This window comes from Pinus tabuliformis, chromosome 4_1, assembly GCF_031772625.1.
Source record: "Pinus tabuliformis cultivar Carrire ecotype Pingquan chromosome 4_1, CPIR1, whole genome shotgun sequence".
Taxonomy (NCBI): domain Eukaryota; kingdom Viridiplantae; phylum Streptophyta; class Pinopsida; order Pinales; family Pinaceae; genus Pinus; species Pinus tabuliformis.
This window is the reverse complement of record NC_142303.1, coordinates 806,265,846-806,288,748: the sequence shown is the minus strand read 5'-3', so window position 1 is coordinate 806,288,748 and position 22,903 is coordinate 806,265,846. Positions and strand designations below refer to the sequence as shown.

At 39.9% G+C, this 22,903-nt stretch overlaps 1 protein-coding gene across 1 annotated transcript in view; it reads left to right on the top strand.

Moving 5' to 3' along the window:
- LOC149178671 (uncharacterized) overlaps positions 1–22,903 on the top strand; it is a 396,993-nt gene that overhangs the window by 182,667 nt on the left and 191,423 nt on the right. Inside the window, exons 10-17 of the mRNA XM_089422194.1 lie at positions 5,139–5,244; positions 5,528–5,640; positions 5,764–6,996; positions 7,411–8,406; positions 8,635–8,970; positions 9,183–9,441; positions 9,552–9,774; positions 9,878–10,271. Of these exons, the coding sequence (XP_089278320.1) occupies positions 5,139–5,244; positions 5,528–5,640; positions 5,764–6,996; positions 7,411–8,406; positions 8,635–8,970; positions 9,183–9,441; positions 9,552–9,774; positions 9,878–10,271 (3,660 nt within the window). The remainder of the gene's footprint in view (positions 1–5,138; positions 5,245–5,527; positions 5,641–5,763; positions 6,997–7,410; positions 8,407–8,634; positions 8,971–9,182; positions 9,442–9,551; positions 9,775–9,877; positions 10,272–22,903) is intronic.

Below are 22,903 nucleotides of genomic sequence, written 5' to 3'. Positions count from 1 at the left end.
AGTTAGCTGCCGAGAGTTTGGCAGTAAAAACTGCGCAATTCCTGGAGGGAAGTGGCAGTCGGTTACTAAGAGCTGCTGGCAGGAAAACTGCGCTGATGCTGGGAGGCTAGCTTGCTGATCACCTCTGCGTAGTTTCTTAGCTGAGCAACTGCTGGGTAGCAGAAGGCTTGCTCATGAAAACTGCGCAGTTTTCATGGTGAGTAGCCGATCGACTGACTGGAGGGCTGACTGGAAAAACTGCGTAATTTCTGAGGTAGACAGGGACAGGCACTTGGTGTCTGTCTGGCCTGTCTGCACAATTTTCTCAGTGAGCGGAGTGGGCAAGGCTTGCAACCTTGCACAATTTTTGAGGTGAGTCAGTCCTGGGGTGGCTGCTGGGTCAAACTCTCTAGTTGGCCAGCTTCAAGGTTGATTGATTCGCTTGCGGGCAGCACAACTTGAAATGGCTTGACAGTGCTTTTGCGCTGTTTTGGATGATAGTCGATCGAGTCGATGGCGGGGTGAAGGTCCGGCTGTTAGAGGGGAATCTGGTCATCAGAACTTCAGCAAAGTGACTAAGTGTGTGAACGAGTGAAAGATGCATACGTGATCTTGCGAACACACACTTACATGACTAAACGATGAGACGACTCAAACCATCCAGACACACATGCTCAACATGATTGATCGACGGTGTGAGCGACAAGCGCGACACTTGTGATTAATCGTTGGTCGCCCGTGACGATGCTTGCGCGACAGTGTATGTGACTCCGTGTGTTAGTGCGACAGATGTTTACATAGTGAACACAACATGTACACACGAAGTGAAGACCTCGAGTATGACCAGAACTCGGTCACAAGCATGACAATAACATCAACATGCAACAACTTGGGTGGAATGATCAAGCAAGGTGGTGCGAAGACTCACATGAGCTCACGGAGTGAACCCGAGTGCGTGCAGTCATCAAGTGAAACTCTCAAAGGAGGCTTCGAAGTTGGAAGCAGGCCAAAATTTTGGAGGGTGGTTGTAGCCGCTACAACACTACTACAACAAATTGATGATATGTCTCCTATTTGTTAAATTGCGTTGAACGAATTACTTGCAGTTTTCTATGGCAAATATTGAAATACATACATTGCAACCTACACAAAACAAATATCGTGGAAACTAAATACTACACTGGAGAGAAATAAACACACATATACACTATTGTTTTTGGATAGACGTCCCCGGAAACCCAATTTGGGAAAACCGGTGCAACAACTGAGGGTTTTATTATTATGTAGTAGTAATTTGAGTACAAATCATTAGATGCTCAAATTGACAATCTGATATAGAGAATAAATTGGCAAAGAGGTGGTGAGAAAAATATCAAACTGTCACTGGCGATCCGACACTGATCCAGGCTCTGGATGGCCATCCCCACGTTGCCTCTGCACAGTCTCTGCTTCACCCTACGCAAATCTGCGTCACAGCCTCTAGGCTCTCCATCACCTCCTCTGATCTTCAGCTGACTGGAATTTCGAACCTCTGGCCCTCTGGTCTCACACCCCGGATTCTGGCTCTAGATATCGACTTTCCCATCAGACTCCCTCTGAAGCTTTGCGCTACCTCTATGTGGCACTGCGCTACCTCTCTGAACCTATCTTTGCCTTCTCTGCCTTGCGCTCTCCCAGATATGGAAAACTCTCCTCCGGTGTACTATCCCTGTCCCTCTCTCACTGCTTCGACTTTACTGAGTCACTTTCGGCAACTCACAGTTGCTACTCAAGAAATCGACTTCCCAACGAAATCGAACTGCATAGGTGTGTTCTCCAAGTGCCCATAGAACTCCTTATAATCTCTCATTGGAGCTCCAATGGCCACGATTAAAACATAATCAACGACTAAGATTAACTGGGAGTTGATCCTCGTTTTCTTCTAGAAGATTCACACCAGATTTAATTAATACCCTTTAACTAACCTGATTTCCTAAGTTTAGACTTAGGGAACCATTTAAAAAAGTTAATTATTTTAATTAAATCATCTCTAGGTGGAATTTTCCCAAACAATGTTTGGGTATTGGAGAATGCACGTGTCTTAGTCTCTCTATAAAATCTTGAGGCAAGAGCACATCCAATGCTACAAAAATCAACAATCCTAGTTTTTTCTATTTGTTGTTCTAACACTTGTCTTGCAGATTTCATTACATTTGATCTTATTATATCGTGAAAGAATTTCCATTATTGCAAGTACCTTCATTTATTTGAGCATACTTATTTTCTTGCAAGATTGTATTATTTGGCACTGGTCTAGTTACATTTGCCTTGCTAGATACATTGTTGAGTCATATTGATCTATCTACATTTTAATGTTGATTTCATGCTCATGATCATTTGTACTTGCTAAATTCTTTATTTATTGCTTCAAGTTATATTTCAAGTTATTGAATGGTTGGTGCTCTAATTTAATCTGCTAATTATCTCCTAGAACTTGTTAGTTTAACAAGCCTTCTTTAGTATCTTTCTTAGGGTCCATCTGCCTTGACTTTAGCTAGGAGAGAGCCTAGATGGAGAGAGTTGGGATTAGGTGACAACCCTTTCTCTGAATTTTTCCACCAAGGCCACACTTCGTGGGGTTGAGGATTTTTCCCACATTAACTTAGGTGTGTAAGAAAGACAACAACAAAGCTCTCATTTGGAGCATTGTACACGCTTTTCTTTCATCTAGAGACCCATGAGACCAACAATTGTGCTCCAAAACCACTTTGGGGCCCCACATGATGACTTGCATGGAAAATTAGGGGCCATCCCCTAATTCATCTTTATTGGAACCCTCTCTCTCATCATGGCACTTAGAGGACTCAACATGGCCCTCCAACGACCCTACATCATCATGATGTCATCAACTTGACTTGCATATGGATGGCTAATTCATAATTTGTGATAGCTACTTGGTCGGCTTGTGAGTAAGACTTGTTTTTAGCACACTATTTTATAATTTTTGGGGCTAATTAAGTTAATTTGATTTAGAGAGGCCTATATAAATAGAACTAAGCTTCATTTGTATTTCATCAACATCATCACTTGGATTCTTCTCTTGTAGAAGAACTCACACTTTTTCTTTGGAAGCTATTGGAGTATCTTACACGCACTCTGATATTTGGAGCTGATTTTCATCTTGTCTTGGAGCTACTTCTTGAATATGGATGGATATATTGCATGATTATCTTGTAAGTTCTTTTGTTGATGAAATCTTTCTCTTGAAAATGTCTAATGTATGTAATTGTTGCAACTAATGTAAATGCTATTGTGCCCTAATTTTGTTGAAGAAATTTTGGGAAGCTATTTGGTTGGCTCTTGCATATGTTACTCATGATATAACATGCAATGAATGTTCCTAGTGATGAAATGTTATTTTTCTTCATGAAACTCCATATTTTAATAGTAGGTAATTGTTGAAGGTTGGTAGCTAGGGCATCAACTTTTGACCTCCTTGAGGACAAATTTGGCCAATCTAATGCATCTAGGACTCCATAGCCCAAAGGACTAGGCACTAGTCCAAGGATTTTGGTGATAAAACTCCTCTTTCCCCATATTTTCTCCTCTTAAATTTTGGTCCCCTAAAGAGTAGGGGGGAAATCTAGGGCTTGCAGCAAAATTTAGGGAGGTTATTTTTCGGGAATTCGAGGGTCCAAACATCAAGCTCGGGGTCTAGGCTACCTATGCTCCAAGTTCGGTGAGCATCTGCTCGAGTTTCATCCATAAAATCTCTTGCCCTAGGTTCTATTCTAAGAGGGAAAACCTAGGTATTTCTCTCTCACCATGGAGACTTCTTTGAGGGTTGTATGAGCAAAGTATTTGTTGGAATAAATCATAAGAAACCATTTTCTCCTCCCTTGCCTTGACCTAGTGAGTACCTTGGAAGTATTTTTTCCCACGATCATTCATAAAACCCTAGGTCTAGCACAAATCTTTCCCAAGTCTCTCAAAGGAAGCAAAGAGCCTCTTGAAAGTGTTAAAACATTACATCGAGCTTCTTTGAGAGATCCTATCCCATCACTTGGGGTCTTGACCTTAGGAATACCTATTATCATCATAAGTCTGAAACCCTAAGTCTTGATCTCCCCTAGGTCTTTCTTGGAGAGATTTTAGTTTCCTTGAACAATTGAACCATTATTGTGAATGGGCTTTGTGGAATCTCTTCACACCTAAATCATTATTTGTTCACTCTAAGTGATTCCCTTCCTACCGAGACTCCTCCCATTAGTGAAAGTCCATAAAGAGCATGAGACTTTGACTAAGGTGACTGGGGGTCATAGTCCCATTGTTGTCACTTAGTCTAGTAGCTGTCCCTTAGGTTTTCCTTTCATTACGACCCTTCTAGATTGTGTGGTAACAAATCCTAAAGGTGTATTGCTAAATCATGGAATTTGAAATTAACCAAGAACATGTTGCATATAGAATCTTGGGTCTAAATTTAGGATGAAATGATATTGCCTCTTACATCTCACTCTCCTTTGGAATCTCTATAGATAGGCAATCTGACAACCTCTCAACCATCTGACTTTGAGCATGTTTGGCTTTGACCATCGCTGGTCCTTGCTTTGACATCAATGACAACATCTCAACAGAACTAGCCAAATGCCCAACAATTGGCATCAACTGTTTCAGCTAATTGCTTCGGCTTTGTGTGTGTGTGTGTGCGTCTGTGGATTAGGAATAGATTTTACACATCTCCCTCATACTGGACTCTAGAATGCATCTCGCTTCTCTCAGTGGAATGGATATGTCCATAATAGTATTAACTTTACTTTTGAATTGAAAATGGGGGCTTGACACTAAATTGAGTATCATGAAATGCCACTAAATACACTGTTTTAAATATCAATGAATTTTTTTTATTACTTGAATTTGGTTTTTTCAGTTGCATATTTAGTTGTAAAGCCTAATGATAGGGTTGAATGCAACTAAATTCACTTTTTCAAATATCAACAGATAAATATTTTTTACATGAATTTGGCTTGTTCAGTTGCATATTTAGTTACAAAGCTTAATGAAAGGGTTGAAGTGCTAAATACATTGAATTCCAAAGTTTAATCTACTCAAAAGTTGATAATCAAAACAGATCCCTAATTAAACTATTGGTGTTTTATTGTACTCATTTTTTTTTCTCACAGCATGGTGACATCCAATTTTATATGCAGGAAGTTTTGAACCTGCAGCCTTCAAAGCAATTGGAGGAATTAAGAAGTCACAAGCAATTAACCAAGACTTTGTTTATGGGTATGTATTTCTTATGATTTTCTATGAATTTTTTGATTTGTTTCAACTGATTACTCCTTGTATATTGACATCACTTCACATTATCTAAGGCATTAGAGATATGATGTTTTGGTCTATATGTCCTTTCGGACATATGTGAGTCTCATCTTCATATGATCGTGGCATGCTTATCCTTCTATTTTAAAACATTGAAGCTTGTAAAGTATCGTTGATAAATTTCGAATAAAGTACTATGGAAATGTAGCTCCTAGTGGGAATGTTACTCCATACTACATTTTTGCAGGAATGAAGAAATTAGTTTGGAGTATCACTCATCTCAATGCATCGCAAATGCAGCTGCATCAGTCAGTAAGTGCTGATAATCGAGTTGGAATGGAAGGCATGAGAGAAGAGGAGGTATACTGAAAGTGAGCTGTTATCTGCGTTTCAAATCTATCTGAAATGGTTGGAGGTAGTAACAAAAATTAAGCATGTTGTAGGAATGTACATCTTTCTAATTTGACATCTTGTTATGGTCAGGTACGGCTTGTCTCAGGAGTATTAAGAACTGGAGTGCATTGCCTTTCAATATTCAAGGATGAGGAGGAAGAGAATGAAGTGCTAGAGCATTTTACTCAAATTTTTGCTGTGATGCAACATAGAAACCTCATGGACATGTTTGCTATGTGCCTGCAACATCTTTTTGAATACATGCTTAACAATAATCAGTTGTTGGTTGTGTTTTCTGCCCTTCTTCAAACAGCCACTGTTGTACGATACTTTGCAGATGTGCTTTTGAATTTTCTTATTAGTAACAAACTGGATTTTCTTAAACAACCAGACACACCTGCATCAAAACTAGTCCTACATTTATTCCAGCTTTTATTTGATGAGGTTGTGAAATTTCCTGGGGATTGTGAGTATGTGTTACATCTGTATTCATCAACTATATTGGATGCATGTACGAAGAATGCTACTGAGATAGAAAATCCACAAGGATACATGCAACTGCTTTGTACAATGTTTCGTGCTCTTTCAGCGGTGAAGTTTGAATCGTCGTTCAGGAACTTTGTCCCTACTCTGCGACCTTGTCTTAACATGTTGTTATGTATGATGGAAGGACCAACTTTAGTTGATATGAAAGACCTTGTGCTTGAGCTTTGTCTAAGGTTCCCTGCTCGCTTGAGTTCATTGCTTCCACATCTTCCATGCCTCATGAAGGCTTTGGTCTTGGCTTTGAAAGCAAGTGATGAACTTATTAACTTAGGTTTACAAACACTTGAATTTTGGATTGACAGCTTTAATCCAGTGTTTTTGCAATCAAGTATGGAAAATGTCATCTCAGAAGTAGTCTTGACTTTAGGGTCTCATATTCGACCAAAACCATATCCTTGGGGTGAAAAGGCCTTACAACTGCTTGGCAAACTAGGTGGTAAAAACAGAAGTTTTCTAAAGGAGCCTTTAGCACTCGAGTGCAAAGAAAATTCTGAAAATGGTCTAGAGCTCATTTTGACATTTGAGCCATCTAAATCATTTCTGTTGCCTTTAGATCGGTGCATTCATCTGGCTATAGCATTTGTTATGCGAAATAGATTTGGTGTGGATACATTTTACAGGAGGCATGCTCTCAAGCTCCTGCATGTATGCTTGTCATCAATTATGAATCCAAAGATAAATATTGGAGCCGAAGAAGTCACTATGGAACTTTTGGGCACAATTCTGGTGTCATCCATTGATCTTTCAAGGGACAGAACTGAAACACCAAATATAAAGGTTTGTCCTTTCCCAGTATCCTTCAGCAATAGTATGGTAACCTTTCATTTACAGTTGAAGTGGTCAATAGCTTGTTTGAATTTTCTTGTTTTTAATACATCTTATTTCTCAAGTATAAATCAAATTTTCAGTATTCTACATCGTATGGCACATGTTACTCATTAGCATTCATAGGAAAGTGGTTTTTAATACACTTTGCCAGAGAACTGTGAGCATAGGCAGTTTTGTCAACTTAATTTTGGGTTGTGATAAAATGAATATCATCTAAACTTTTGCACCTCATGTCTATTATGTGATTCATGTGTGATTAAACAGATTATAAAACGAGCATTGCTTGATCATATCAAGCTGTAAAAGAATATTGTCAGTGTCTGCATTATAAATGCAAGAAAATAATATTATATTATGGTGCAGGTTGATGTAGGGGAAAAGACAAAGACACAATTCCTGGCAGAGAGATCTGTATTTAAAGTTCTTTTAAAGGCTGTAATTGCTGCTAATGCAGAAGAAGAACTTCAGGATCCTAAGGATGATTTTGTACCCAATTTATCCCGCCATTTTGCTATGATATTTCATGTTGATTCATCAACTACTCCATCACTAACAACTCATCAACTTGGGAACTTGATGGTGACAGGCAGTGGGAGCTTAAGTTGTAAGAGATGGAGTTCCTCCCATGGCAATTTGCAAGAGTTAGATCCTTTGATATTTTTAGATGCATTAGTTGATGTGCTTGCAGCTGAAAACAGGGCACATGCTAAGGCTGCTTTGAATGCAATGAACATTTTTGTGGAAACACTTCTTTTACTTGCTTTGTGCAAACATATGGGTGTTCGAAGGGTGGGCACACTTGGTACTTCTATGATGGGTTGTAGTCCATCAATGAATCCTGTTTACTCACTACCTCCAGGTGTTCGTATACCCATCTTTGAGCAGCTTCTACTGCGACTTTTACACTGCTGCTATGGAAGGACATGGCATCATCAGATGGGTGGGGTTATTGGTCTTGGAGCTTTGGTTGGGAAGGCTGCTGTAGAGACTTTATGTCTTTTCCAAGTCCAGGTAGTACGTGGCCTAGTATATGTCTTAAAGCGACTTCCTCAGCATGCAAGAAAAGAGCAAGAAAAGACAGGTCAAGTACTTGCTCAGGTATTGAGGGTTGTGAACAATGTAGATGAAGAAAACAGGAAACACCACAGACAAAGTTTCCAAGGTGTTGTGAATTTTTTTGCTGCAGAGCTATTCAATCCAAATGCAACACTTGTTGTGAGAAAAAATGTGCAGTCATGCTTAGCATTGCTTGCCAACCAAACAGGCAGTGAGGTTTCAGAGTTACTTGAACCACTGTATCAACCACTGTTGCAGCCTCTAATGATGCGTCCTCTTCGTAGTAAGCACATTGAGCAACAGGTATACCGACATAACTGTAATAAAATACATCTTATAGCTTTCCATATTGTCTTCAATGCTGTTTTCCTGTTGACGACCCTGATCTGCATTCACCGTTATCAAACTGATCTCTACCAGAAATCTTATTTATTTTATTATCCTAGAGCTATCTACAATTCTTCTTTAATATAGATTTCCATTATATCCACGTGTGTTTTCTGAGGTTAATGAATGTTAGTGTTGGTGCAGGTAGGAACTGTGATGGCTTTAAAATTTTGCCTCGATTTACGGCCTCCGCTTCTAAAGATGACTCAAGAGCTTGCAAATATCCTGCAAGAAACATTGCAAATTACGGAGGCAGATGAAACTGTTTTAGTTGAGAAATTTATGAGTCCAAAGTTGGCTGAGACATCGACCAATCTTCGAATTGTGTGTATTGAGCTTTTATGCACAGCTATGGACTGCACTGATTTTAGTACTCTGAACCATACAGAGTTAAGATCTCGGATAATTTCAATGTTCTTCAAGTCGCTCACGTGTCAGACACCTGAAATTGTGGCTGTTGCAAAGCATAGTCTTCGTCAGGTCATTTTAATATATATATTTTTATTATTATCTGTGTGTCTTTTTTAAGCAATTTGTAAATGGTTTGAACTTTGAATAAAGTAAAAGACAAAGGTAATATATTCATTTTGTAAGACTAGGTGCTCTTATCAAGTGAAAAATGGATATAAATATCATTAGAAAAGAGATAGTTGTGCTGTATAATGGGGGTGGATTGCTTTTGTTCTGTACAGGCTATTCGGCAACAGAAACTGCCCAAAGAGCTCTTAGAGACAAGTCTTAGGCCAATTTTGCCAAATTTGGGTGACATCAGAAACCTCACCATACCCTTTATACAAGGTTTAGGTCATATACTTGATCTTCTACCTAATCGTTTAAAGGTAACATTGGGTGAAAAATTCCTAGAGCACCTGAGAATGTGGCTGGAACCAGAAAAGCTTACCCAGTGTCAAAAATCCTGGAAAACTGGTGCACAACCAAAACTTGCTGCAGGTAAATAAATGTATTAAAAAGATTTGTTAATATTGAGTATGTGCCATCTGAGATCCTTTAACATTAAGTAATTTAACGATAATTGTCTATTTGTTCCCTGTTTACTGCAGCAATCATAGAGGTTTTCCATCTTCTGCCACCTGCAGCAGGAAAGTTCTTGGATGACCTTGTGGTACTAACAATGGAGATAGAAGCAGCACTACCTCAAGGACAAGTGTATAGTGAGCTGAACAGCCCGTATCGTCTTCCACTGACTAAGTTTTTAAATCGTTTTGCATCAGATGCAGTAGATTATTTTCTTGTTCGATTGAATCAGCCAAAACATTTTAGAAGGTAATTTTTATAAGATACGTTGTGAGATTTGGTTCTATTGTTTTGATGATGTGAGAAGAAGCCAACAAAGGGTGTTGTTTCCTTTTGTTTTCTTTGGAATTAGATTCATGGATATCATCAGGTCAGAAGCGGGACAACCCTTAAGAGAGGAACTTGCCAAGTCACCAAATAAGATAATTACTAATGCATTTCTTCAGGTAACAAAGAAGCCTGTTGAGCCTGTTAACTCAGCTGGGATGCCATATGTAGCAAGAAACAATGGTACTTTAGTTCCATCAGGATCAGATAATTTTGCTGTAATGCAGTCTACTGCAGCAAGTGTGGGCCAGATGCCAGATGTCCATTTCCAGGGAATTTTACTGGTCTCAGATTTGGTTAAGTTGATGCCAGATTGGCTACCCAATAATCATCCTGTGTTCAATGCTTTAGTTCTCATGTGGAGATCACATTCCAGACAATCCCAGGTAGGTGATGAACAAAGTTTCAGCTTGGAGCAAGTATGTTGTATTTATTTTCAATGTTTTCAGTATACAAGATACTTATTAGTACTGCAAAAGGCTATTCTGTATCAGTAGAGAAAAGTAATATTTTCATATTTGGTATTTCACTCTGATTTCCTTGGAGACATGCTTCACAATAAATGTATATCATGGCATTTTCCCACTGCCGTTGCAATGGTATATACTGTAGCGAATTTGCTTTTTCAGTCACCCTGAGTAGCCAATTTGACTTTTTATGCTGCACATTAATATGTGTTAAGATTTCTTTTTCTTCCATTAGTTAAGATGCTTGGCTTTCAGTTGTTAATTTTTCATCAATTTGTTCTATGCTGCAACTATTACTTCAACAAAGTTCAATAGCATCCAATTTAACAATTTCAATTGTTCAATTATCCAATAGTAGATAGAACAATTAAGTAAATGCACAATAAAAGATATCCAAGAGACAAGAGACACAAAATTTGTCAAAGACCAGGGCAAAACCCACTGTGGTGAAAACCCTAGCATATCTTCTTCTTATTAGACTGTCTTCAAATGTTCAGCAGAGAGAGTACATCATCCATATCCAATATCCCAACAATGTAAAGTCAAATATATGCGAAAATGATGAAGAAAAGTCAAATTATGGACAAATTTTCTCCAATCTAATTCGGTCAAAGCCCAGGCAATGCGGCCTCTTTTGCTGGTCAAGGATCAGTCAAAACAGTCCCAAAAACTTCAGTCAAACCCAGTCAAAGGAGAGAGAAAGTCTGCTGTTACAGTCTGCAATTTTCTGTGGTCAAACCAGAAAGTGAACGACAGTCAAACTGCCCAGAATTCCTTAATTTTGGTGTCCTTCAATGTGGCCAGCAAAAACCGAATTTTCCCACCCAAAACCGAAGTCAAATGATGTGAATTTCTCCCAGGTTAACGCTGGTCAACATTCTGCAATTTTCTGAACTTCGGCTCTGTAATTCAGCCGTGCAGTCAACCCTGTAATTCGGCCACCTGCACTTCACATTAGAGAGAGATAAGACTTCTATTTCTGAGCTGTACGAACCAAATATGAGGAGGTGAGAATCTGAGATAAGATATGTGTGATGATGAAGTGCCAAATGAGGATGAAGGCCTCTTGTATTTATACCAATGTGGGCTTCTAAGCCTACATGTCATTGAAGCCGACCTTAACAATTTGTACATGAGTGAAGATAAATTAAAAATCCAACTTCTACTTGTCCAAAATGGGTGATCCTTAGGTCGATTTTTGGACCTCTCAAAGAGAGGAATTTAATGCAACATTTATCTTCATCAAATGCACTGTCCAAAGTGGAATTAACCCTAGTTGCATAATTTAACACTCCCTCTCAACCAGGGAGAATTCCACCTGTAAATATCTGTCCATCGATCATCATATCCTCTTGTCATCATGTACCATCTCTGCTTGTCTTTGCTCATCTCTTGCTGGACATTCTCGAATCTAAAGAAGAAGAAATGCTGCAGGGGAGCTCCAACTACCACCCTGGCTCTATCACCATCGGGGAGACTCTGCTACTGCTCAGATCATCATCATCATCTTTGTCATCATCGGGGAGCCTGTGAAAATTTGGTTATCCCGAATTCCACTGCAGTAACTGATAATATTTCTTTTATTTGTTAAAATTACTTAAACAAATTATTTGCAGTTTTCTACGACAAATATCAAAATACATACACTACAGCCTTCACAAAAAAAATTCTGCGGAAAAATAAATACAAGGAAAATACTAACACATATAACCACAATGACAACTATTTTTGGACAATTTTCCCCGGAAAAACCCAATGTGGGAAAACCGGTGCAACAGATGAGGGTTTCTTTTATTAATCTTCAACAATAATTTTCTATACAAGACAAAATAGAGGAAGAGTCATTGAGAGAAATTTACTGGTGACTTTCACACACTCCACAACAATTTTCTGACTTCGAAGAGGACCTCCTGCCCCTTTCGTTGGCCCTTCTGCGTCACTCTCTGCGCAGTGACTGCATGGGCCTTGCGTCAACCCTTCTGCTGCGTAGATGTGTGTCCCTCCTCTGAGATGCCACCTGCAGATTTGTCCTGCACTCTCTGACTTTGCTGATGCTTCTCTCTCCCACTTGCAACTCACTCTCTGATTTGATTTTCTCTTGACAAACTTCAGCCACTGAGAAAATCGATCTACTTGAGCAACTGAGTATCTGCTCTGGTGTATATTCCATCTACCTATCGACTTATAATCTTTTGTTGGAGCACCAACGGCCAAGATTAAAACATAATCTATGGCTAAGATTAATTGGAAATCAATCCATGTCTTTTTCTAGAAGATTCTCGCCTGATTTAATTAATACCCTTTAATTAACCAAATTTCCTAAGTTTAGACTTAGGAAACCATTTAAAAAAGTTAATTATTTTAATTAAACCATCTCTACGTGGAATTTCCAGAAACGATTTCTGGGTTTTGGAGAATACATGTATTTTAGCCTCTCCACAAAGTTTCCTAGCTAGAACACATTCAATGCTACAAAAATCAACACTCCCTCTTAGCGAGGAACGTGTTCTAGTGCTGCAACCCATTGAAGCATCACTCTGTCTCTGCATCATCTTTTGTTGCACTACTGATGTTTGGCCCCACTGCCCACCAACTACTGTGCAACTCGGATATGAGTTGCATTTGTGTTGTTGCTGACCCTCTGTCAACTACTGCCTTTGCATTGCAACTCCCTCTCATCTGCTGCTGCTGCAACTGAGAATCAATCTTCTATTGAAACGGGTTTTCCACGATACCCATTTGTTCCCTGAATTGGATGAACTTAGCTCTCCCTAGAGCCTTTGTGAATATTTCTGCCACCTGATCTCTTGTGGCAACATAGTGCAGCTGGACTGCCCCACATTGAACACAATCCCTGATGAAATGATATCTGATATCAATGTGCTTCGACCTATCATGAAATACTGGATTCTCAGACAGTTTTATGCAACTCTGATTATCATAGTAAACAATGGTTGCTCCCATTTTTTTCCTGAACAAACTCACCAATAGTTTCCTAAGCCATATGGCTTCTCATGTAGCTGTGCTAGCCGCCATATATTCTGCTTCTGCTGAGCTCAATGCTACTGACTTCTGCTTCCTATTGCACCAAGAGATCATCCCTAATTCGACGTTGAAACAGTACCCAAGGTATTTTTCCTGTCCACTGAACTACCTACCCAATCTACATTTGTGAATCCGCTCAACCTGACGTCATCTCCTCGAGTATATTTCAACTTGAGTTCGACTATTCCACGCACATATTTGAGAATGTGCCTAGCTGTTGCCCAATGTACCCTTTTCAGTTACACCATGAACTAACTAAGGGTATTAACAACGAAACAAATGTCTGACCTAGTGTTGACCAGATACATGAGTGACGCAATTAGTTGTCTGTAGAATGTGGGGTCGACTTCCCTGTCCCCTAAGGCATCTATCTTTTTCCAGTTGGTAATCATGGGTGTTGCCATGGGTTTGCAATCCTACATTATGAATCTCTTCAAAATTTTTGTAGCATATCTTCCTTGCCCAAGGAAGATTTCCCCATTCTTCTACCATACTTCCAACCCCAAAAAATAGTGCATCAGCCCCATATCCTTCATGTCGAATTCTGCTACAAGGTTCCTTTTGCAATCCTCTATGAGCCTATGATCTCGTTAAAAACAGATCATCTACATATAAAACCAAAATGAGAGGCTCATTATCCACCATTAGATAGTAGAGATTGGGATTTGCGTCACTCTTGATGAATCCCAATTGCTGCAAGTAACTATCAATTCGACCATACCATGCCCTGGGTGCCTGCTTGAGCCCATACAGGGATTTCTTCAATCTGCATACATGAGTGCTCTTCTCATGAGTCTCAAAGCCTTCAATTTGCTTGATGTACACCTCTTCTTCTATCACCCCGTTCAAGAATGTTGTCTTGACATCCATCTGGTGAATTTCCCATCCTATCTGTGCTACTAGGGATATGATGGATCTGATAGAGGTATACTTGGCAACTGCAGCAAAGGTCTCCTCATAGTCTATTCCTTCTTTTTGCGCATACCTCTTCGCCACAAATATAGCCTTATATTTCTCTACACTGCCATCTGCAACATATTTGATCTTGTAGATCCCCCTGGAATCCACGACTAGTCTATGCTTTGGTTTAGGTACCACCTCCCATACATCATTTGTCATGATAGAACTGTACTCTTCTACCATGGAATCCACCCACACCTGATGTTGTGCGGCTTCCTTAAAACTGGAGGGTTCTGTAACTCGAGCCACCAAGCCCTGGTATATGTCAGGTTGCCTGCGATGCCTCTTGTCAATTCTAGGAGCTCCAACAAGCTCTTCTGCGTCCTTCAAGGTCTGAAGCACTTCCCCGCTGGTCCTACCACTGGTGGTGGGAGGTTCAATCTGATCCTCTACCTGTACCTACAGCTCTGTCTGCTGAGAACTTCCTGGATCTCCTGCTCCTGAGGAGATGTTGGTGCTAGTCTCTGTACTCGAATCCCGTGACTGTTCCCCTGCTTGTTCTACATGCGGTCCATGCTGATGCTGCTACTATACTAAAGGAACATTTGATGATTGATCTCTTGCAGAAATCTCTCGAGACCTTCTGAAAGCTCTATCTTCCATGAACTTTACATCTCGCCTCACTACAATCTCTCTGCTGCCAGGAACGTAGATTATGTATGCCTTTGAGGTCTCGCTATATCCTACGAGATACCCCTTTTCTATAGTCTGTTCCAACTTAATCCACTTCTCATCTGGAATGTGATAATAGGGCACACTCTGAAATATCCTTAGATGACTTACCTCGGGTTTCTTCCTGGAGAAGACTCCCTCTGGTGTTTTCTTCCCCAAAGCCCTATGAGGTGTCCCGTTCTGAATGTACACTGTTGTGTTGCATGCTTCTGCTCATAGGAATCTAGGCAAATCTTGATCATACAACATGGCCTTTGCTGCTCTAATTATGGTCCTATTCTTCCACTCCGCTACTCCATTCTGTTGCAGACTATAGGGAGCAGTCCACTCTCTTTTGATACCTTCCTCGACACAGAAATTTGTTAAGTTTTGGTCCGTGTATTCTCCACTATTATCTGAATGAAATACCTTGATCCTTTTCCCTGTCATGTTTTCTACGAGAGCCTTGAACTCTCGAAATCGATCAACGACCTCATCCTTGGTCGTTAAGAAGTAGATCCCGGTTTTTCTGGAATGGTCATCAATGAAGGTGTCGAAATATTTTCCACTGCTAAGAGCTTTGGTGGACATAAGGCCACAAATATCTGAGTGTATCAATCCCAACACCTCATTGGCTACGCTATCACTTCTGGGAAACGTTGCTTTTGCATACTTTCCAAGTACACATCCTCGATATAGATCATCATGCTCAATGCTGAGAGCTGGAACTCCTATTACAGTCTCTCTAAGCATCCTGAGTGTTCCATGGTGCAAGTGTCCCATCCTCCTATGCCATAGTTCATTTAGCTCCTATCTACCATTGTTATTACTGCCTATTAGTGCCATTGGAGAATCAATTTGCAATCTATATAGCTTGTTGCTTCGAACTCCAATCTGTCTCACCTTCTTCTAGGTAGGATGCTTGACACTTTCTTTCCCATAAAGTATACATCGCATCCCTTGTCCTGCAATTGGAACACTGAAATTAGGTTCATGCCCAATCCCAACACATGCAATACATTCGTGGCCCTAGTACTGGTTCTTGCTTCCGTTTGAAAATCTATGGTTCTTCTCCCTACTAGAGTACACTTTGTTCTATTGCCCATAGTGATCTGGAAGTCCATTTGTTCCTCTTGATAGCTCGAAAAATATTCCCTTACTCTAGTCATGTGAGATGAAGCTCCGCTATCAATATACCAGACACCATCTGAAGCCGATCCTGAAAGACATCCAAACTCTTCTTCCAACACAGAAGATAAATCTTAGACTTCTTGATTATCCATAATTTTTTGTGTTATTTCCTTCCCAACACTGAATTCGTTGCTCTGCGTGGAAACTGCTGCGTTGCTTCCTCTGCCTCTGACAAATCTCGATCCAAAAACTATTATTCTCCTTCGACTCATACAGAGAATTATTTTCCACGAAAATTTGCTTACTTAGTAAAAGGACTACACAGTCTGTCTGAGGTTTCAAACTGCTGCTTACGCAGTTCTTTCGAAATCCTTCTTCCGCCAGCAACTGAGCTCTTCATGCTTTTACCAACGCTCTGATACCATGTGAAAATTCGGTGATCCCAAATTCTACTGCAATAACTGATAATATTTATTCTATTTGTTAAAATTACTCAGACGAATTATATGCAATTTTCTACAGAAAATATCAAAATACATACACTGCAACCTTCACAAATAAAATTCTGCGGAAAAATAAATACAAGGAAAATACTAGCACATATAACAATAGTGACACAGTTAGTTTTGGGCAATTGTCCTTGGAAAAACCCAATGTGTGAAAACCGATGCAGCAGTGTAAGAATTTACAAGGTAAGTTCCTTAGATAGAACACCAAAGGACACCGCTGACAAACAGATCACAGATCAGTACACCCGTATTCTTGACGTGGTTAAAATCCTCAAAGAGGGAAACAGTCGATGACCTGAGCCAATGCGGCCACTTCAGGCAATTTATTAATGTAAAAGAAAGAAAATTTACCTAAACTTCTCTCATGAACAGTCACCTGACAAATTGTTAATTTTAGGTAACAATGGTATGTTCTATGTTTAAGAGCAATTTTACTTCAATTTCTTTATTAGCCCAATATCAATATCCAGTTTAGCAATCACATCAACATGATAGTCAAATGCATATAGAACATAAACATAAGCAATAGAAGACAAGCCAAGACGAGGACACGAGGTGGCACCAGCCAGGGACAAACCCCAATGTGGGAAACCCTTGATCAATTCTTTGTATATTCCTCAATTGTTCACCAGAGATAGAGATAGTACAATTTACAAATCTGCTAATTTATGATAGCAACAAGAAGCCCTAACTAGAAAAGTCAACGTTGGTCAACAGGGCATAATTCTTCCTCTACTTAGCTTGGTCAAACCCAGTCAACTTCAGCCTCCAACAACAAGTGTAATCAGCCCAAAATAGTTTGAAAAAGTCCAGTCAAAACTGGTCAACGAAAGTCAACCCTGTGGCCAGCCCTAGTACAATCAACGCTAGTCAAAGGAGAGGTCAGATTGCCTCGGTTTTAGTGCCCAGATCTGCGGCCTGCTAAGACAGAGATGCCTCACCCAAACTGAAGTCAAAACAGGTCAACGCTTGAAGTCAACACAGTCAAACAACCTCCCTGCAGCTCGGTCAATGCTGGTCAACGCAGTCAATAGAAATCTGTCCTCCTTTCCTTCGCACGTGTGAGAGAGAAGAATGCCCAGAAATGCGTACCCAATCACAAGAGGAGAGAGAGATGTGAGATGAGATGATGGTGAAAATGACTTGAGGTCTCCTTCTTTTATATGCAACGTTGAGGATGAGTTGGGGGTTTGAATGCCTGTTTTGCTTGCTCGTTGACCTTGACAATTTGTCCATAATATAAATAAATTCATATCTTTATTTGTACATGTCGGAATCAGATGATCTTTAGATCAATCCTACACCTCTCGGAGAGAGGAATTCAAGAAAATAATCAGCTGTCATAAATAAGATGACCCATGTGGAGTTTGGCCCTAGTTGCCAATTTTAACACTCCCTCTCAACTAGGGGGAACTTCATCTGCTAATCCATCTGCCGATCGATACTATCTCTGCCATCAATGTACTGCTCTGCTCTGCTTTGCTGAAATATGAAGAAGAAGTGATCGAGAATGTATCATACCATTCTCTACTGACCCGAAGTCAATCCCAAATAAAAGAGAGTGTCTCATACCACTCTTACTAACCCGAAGTCAGTTCCAACCAAAAGAGAGTGTCTCATACCACTCTTACTGACACGAAGCCACTTCCAATTGATCTTAGATCAATATCAGTCATCCTAGCATAGGGAGTACGGTAGTACATGATGCGTCCATCGGTAGTACTATGGTCTGTATCCTTATTTCCCTATTCATTGGCCAAATGAGAGGTACTTCCCTTGAGTCCCAGACTGCATGGGTAGGATGTCTCAGTAGGAGAAGGATGAACCACTTATCCTGCCTACATGTTGCCACGGGGTATCACATGAGAAGGCTGAACCACTCACTGTATGGTTGCTCATTGCTCCACGAAGTACCCCAAGCCCCCTGGAGCTCCTAGAGCTCAATGTCCATATCATACAGGACCCTCACAAGAGGGTCTCTCCACGACTCGAAGTCGTTCTCGGAAGGCCAAGAATTTGACCTTCCCCAGGGGCTTTGTCAGAATATCGGCGACCTGCTCATTAGTCCCAATGTGATGGAGCCTTATTGCTCCTCATTGTACCATATCCCAGATAAAGTGGTACCTGATATCTATATGCTTGGAGCGATCATGAAACACGGGATTCTCTGATAATCGGATCCCACTCTGGTTGTCACAGAGGATCACGGTGGTGTCCATCACATGTCCAACAACTCACTAAAGAGGTTCCTCAACCAAACAGCTTCACAGGAGGCCATACTAGTAGCTATGTATTCGGCCTCAGCAGTGCTCAAGGCATCCGATTTTTGCTTCCTGCTCATCCAGGATATCGCAGCAGAACCCAAAGAAAAACAACATCCAGAAGTGCTCTTGCGATCCACCACACTGCCGGCCCAATCAACATCAGAATAACCATGCATCCTCACATCTCCGGCAGTGTATCTCAGTCCATGAGTGATTGTGCCCCGAAGATATCTCAAGAGATTCTTGGCACCAATCCAATGTATATGATGACACTCAACCATATATTGGCTCAATGTGTTAACTGCAGAACATATGTCCCAACAGGAGTTCACCAAGAACATCAGTGCTCCTATGAGTTCACGATACTCAGAAGCATTTCCCAATTAAGGTCTAACTACACTACCACATAACTTCTTAAAGTTAAGTTCCATCGGGGTAGTCACGGGCTTGCAGTCCAGCATCCCAATATCTTCACAACATATTTTACTTGAGATAGGAAAATTTCTCCGGGCTTTTTCCAAACCTCCAACCCTAGGAAGTAGTGCATGAGTCCTAGGTCCTTCATCTCAAATTCAGAAGCCAACTCCCTCTTGCATTTTTGAATGAGAGGGGCTGCACCTGTCAGAAAGAGTTCGTCCACATAAAGTACCAGTATGAGAGGTTTATCATCTTCAACCTTAAAGTAAAGGTTCGGATCGGTTTCACTTCTACTGAATCTCAGCTTCATCAGATAGCTATCAATCCTCTCATACAAATCCCGGGGTGCTTGCTTCAAACCATAGAGAGCTTTCTTCAACCTGCATACATGAGATTTCCGGTCATGAACCTCAAACCCCTCGGGTTGTTCCACATAGACTTCCTCTTTGATCAAACCATGCAATAAAGCAGTCTTGACATCCATCTGATGTAGGTTCCATCCTTGCAAGGCAACGAGGGCTATGATCGAGCGGATAGTGGTGTATCGGGAAATAGGTGCAAATATCTCATCGTAATCTACACCTTCCTTTTGAGAGAAGCCTCGAGCAACAAAGCGAGCCTTGAAATTTTCTACACTTCCATCAACTCCATGCTTGATTTTGTATAGCCACTTAGAGGTGACAACTGATTTGTCTTGGGGTCTAGGAACCACATCCCAGACATCATTCTTCATAATTGACTCGCATTCTTCATTCATAGCATCCTTCCATACTTGTTGCTTCATGACTTCTTCGAATGATGAAGGCTCATTTTGAATGATAGTGCTCATGATGGTCAAGATCCTTGATACCTGTTCGGCTTCTTGCTTTCACGAAAATTCCCCCTTGGCGCAATATGCCTCTTGGCATCTTCGAGAGTCTCCCTAAGCCATGAGGGTCTCCTCTTGGAGGAGGCGGGCTCTTGAGGAGGAGGATCCATAGGTTCATTAACATTCGACATCGTTTCATCTTCTTTTGCACCTTGTTTTCTGGTGTCATCTTCTTTGTCCTTCCTTGGGATTGAAATATGCAACAAGGGATAGGAAAAAGATGGCTGGGAGCTAACGCTAGGCAAAGGAGGGGGATCAAAGGGGAGAAAGGAAGTAAGGAGGAGTTGCAAAAGGTTTGAACAGGGGGAAACAACATGGAAAAGGGCCACGCTGAAGGGAGAAGGCCACGACAAGCTTGGACAGGGATGCGAAAACAAGAAAGGAGGTTGCCGAGGGCTAGGGGTGATCTCAAAAAAAAAATTTGAAATTTTAAGATCAAAATTCTATTTCCGAGCTGATGTATTCAGTCCTCAATCACTCGCAAATTTTATGAGAAAAAGATCGAGATTTGAGGCTTCAAATGAGTGATCTTGTCCTTTTTAACCCTGCAAACAAATTTCTGAGCCTAGATCTTGCCCTCTAGGGTCTAGATCTAGCTCAGATCTTAAGATATCCTTGGATAAATTTTTAGATCTATACCTGCAAACAATGTTTGAGCCCAGATCTTCCCCGCCAAGGTCTAGATCTAGCTCAGATCTGAAGACTTCCTTCGCTGATTTCTCAGATCTATTCTTGCACAAGTGAAAAGAGAAAAACCCAATACCCAATATGTACAAAAATAAAGAAAATCCCAAAAATCCCAAGTGTTAAAATTCAAAATTATGTTGCAAAATTTCAGATCTACACAAGTAAATAACAGATCTATACAAATAATTTACAGATAAATACAAATAATTTAGAGATCTATCAGATTTGAGGAGTATGAGTCCAACTCCACTCCTAGATCTATAGATCTAAGGCTCTTCCTAGCCAGATCTATACAAATAAATTATAGATCTATCAGATCTGAGGAATATTAGTTTGAATCCGCTCCCAGATATGTAGATTTAAGGCTCTTTCTAGCTTGATCTAGCTATTTAGTACAAGTTTTGAGAGAAATACATTTTTAAATTTTAGGTACTCTCCCAGAAACACCTTGCAAAAAAATAGATCGTTAGATAAATCCTAAGGCTTCGATCAAGTAGGCTCTTTAAAAATTATGCTTTGAGAGTTGCTTGGTCCAACCGAGGACTATCCCTAAATGCTCAATTAAAATTCGAATGATCTTCTGCAAACACTAGATCCCACTGTCAGATCATGTAGAGAAATAAAATAATAATATAATTTTCGAGAACTAGAGATACTTGCTAATTCAATCAAATTAAAATTGTTACCTTAGATCCAATAAACTGAACAAGATACTTGTGCCCAAATTATTCCACGAGAGCTATTGATTGACAATTTTCAAATAATATTTAGCAGAAAAATTTAAAACAATATTACCATAAATTCGAGAAGAGGAATACCACCATCTATTGAAACCCCAAAGTCTTTTGCATTATATTCCAGAAATGTTACAAGAGAGTTTCGAGAGCTTAGTACACGATTCAAAGATCGGATGGAGAGACAGACTGACACTGAGCTTTAATTTATAGGTAAAATCTCCAATGGCTAGTTGGCTTGATCTGTGTCAAATTATTCTCAACCATTCATAAAGATTTAATTAATCTTTAATCATCGCCTCAAAATTTTATAATTTTTGAGGAAAAATCGATTTTTTCATTTAATTGATTTTTAATTAGCTCAAAATTAATTATTCCGAGTTAATTTCCTCAAAAATTTGACTTTGACTTAACTGACAAGGCCCAAGGGTTCAAAATTTCTTGATTTCCTCAATATTCTCTTGGTGGGGGACCTCCAAAAATTAACTTTTTAAAACCCACGAATTTCACCATTGGAGAATTTAATTTTACCTAGGACACATAATTAATTAAATTTTTATCTTAGGATTTTAATATAATTTGGCCAGAAAATTTAATTGATTGACTCATGAGGGGATTAATTATTTTTCCAACCCTCTAATACTTAGCCATGGTGTCTAATTATGAGAGACCATGCACTAAATATTTTTTACATCAAGATTTTACATTTTAATACATGAAGGGGGAAAACCCGTTCGTTATAGACCCTCAAAAAATATCCATTTCTAAAATTCTACCACACAAAATATAATTCAGTAGACCAAGTGACTTGTAATAAAATAATCTAGCCAATTAGCTAGGATTATTCCCAAATCACTTTTACATAGACTCGATCTAAAACACTAGGACTCGCCTAAGATCTTAGCGACAAAATCCACCCTAGCTTTAGGGTGAAGGTGGGGGGAAAAATTCTGCCAATCATTTGTGTCTAGGGACATGGATGAATCAGTGAGACAAAAAACCTCCGAGAATGGAGATCGTCACCACAACCGTAGGTTTACCTATGCTGTTACATACAGACGCGGTCATATTGAGATTATTTACATTTTACATATGCAAAATGGGCTGACATATTCAAAAAATTGTCGTCTGATGATGAAGTCTGAATCACACGGGTACTCGAACATGATGGATTCCTTTTGCGAAAAAAGAGGAGTGTATTGCTATGGGGTCATTGACACAGTGGTCAACTAAACCCATGGTCATAGATCTGGTCAAACAATCAGATTGCAGAAGTAGGTATCTTTAAAAGTTATCTCAATGCCCTTTTTCCTTCACC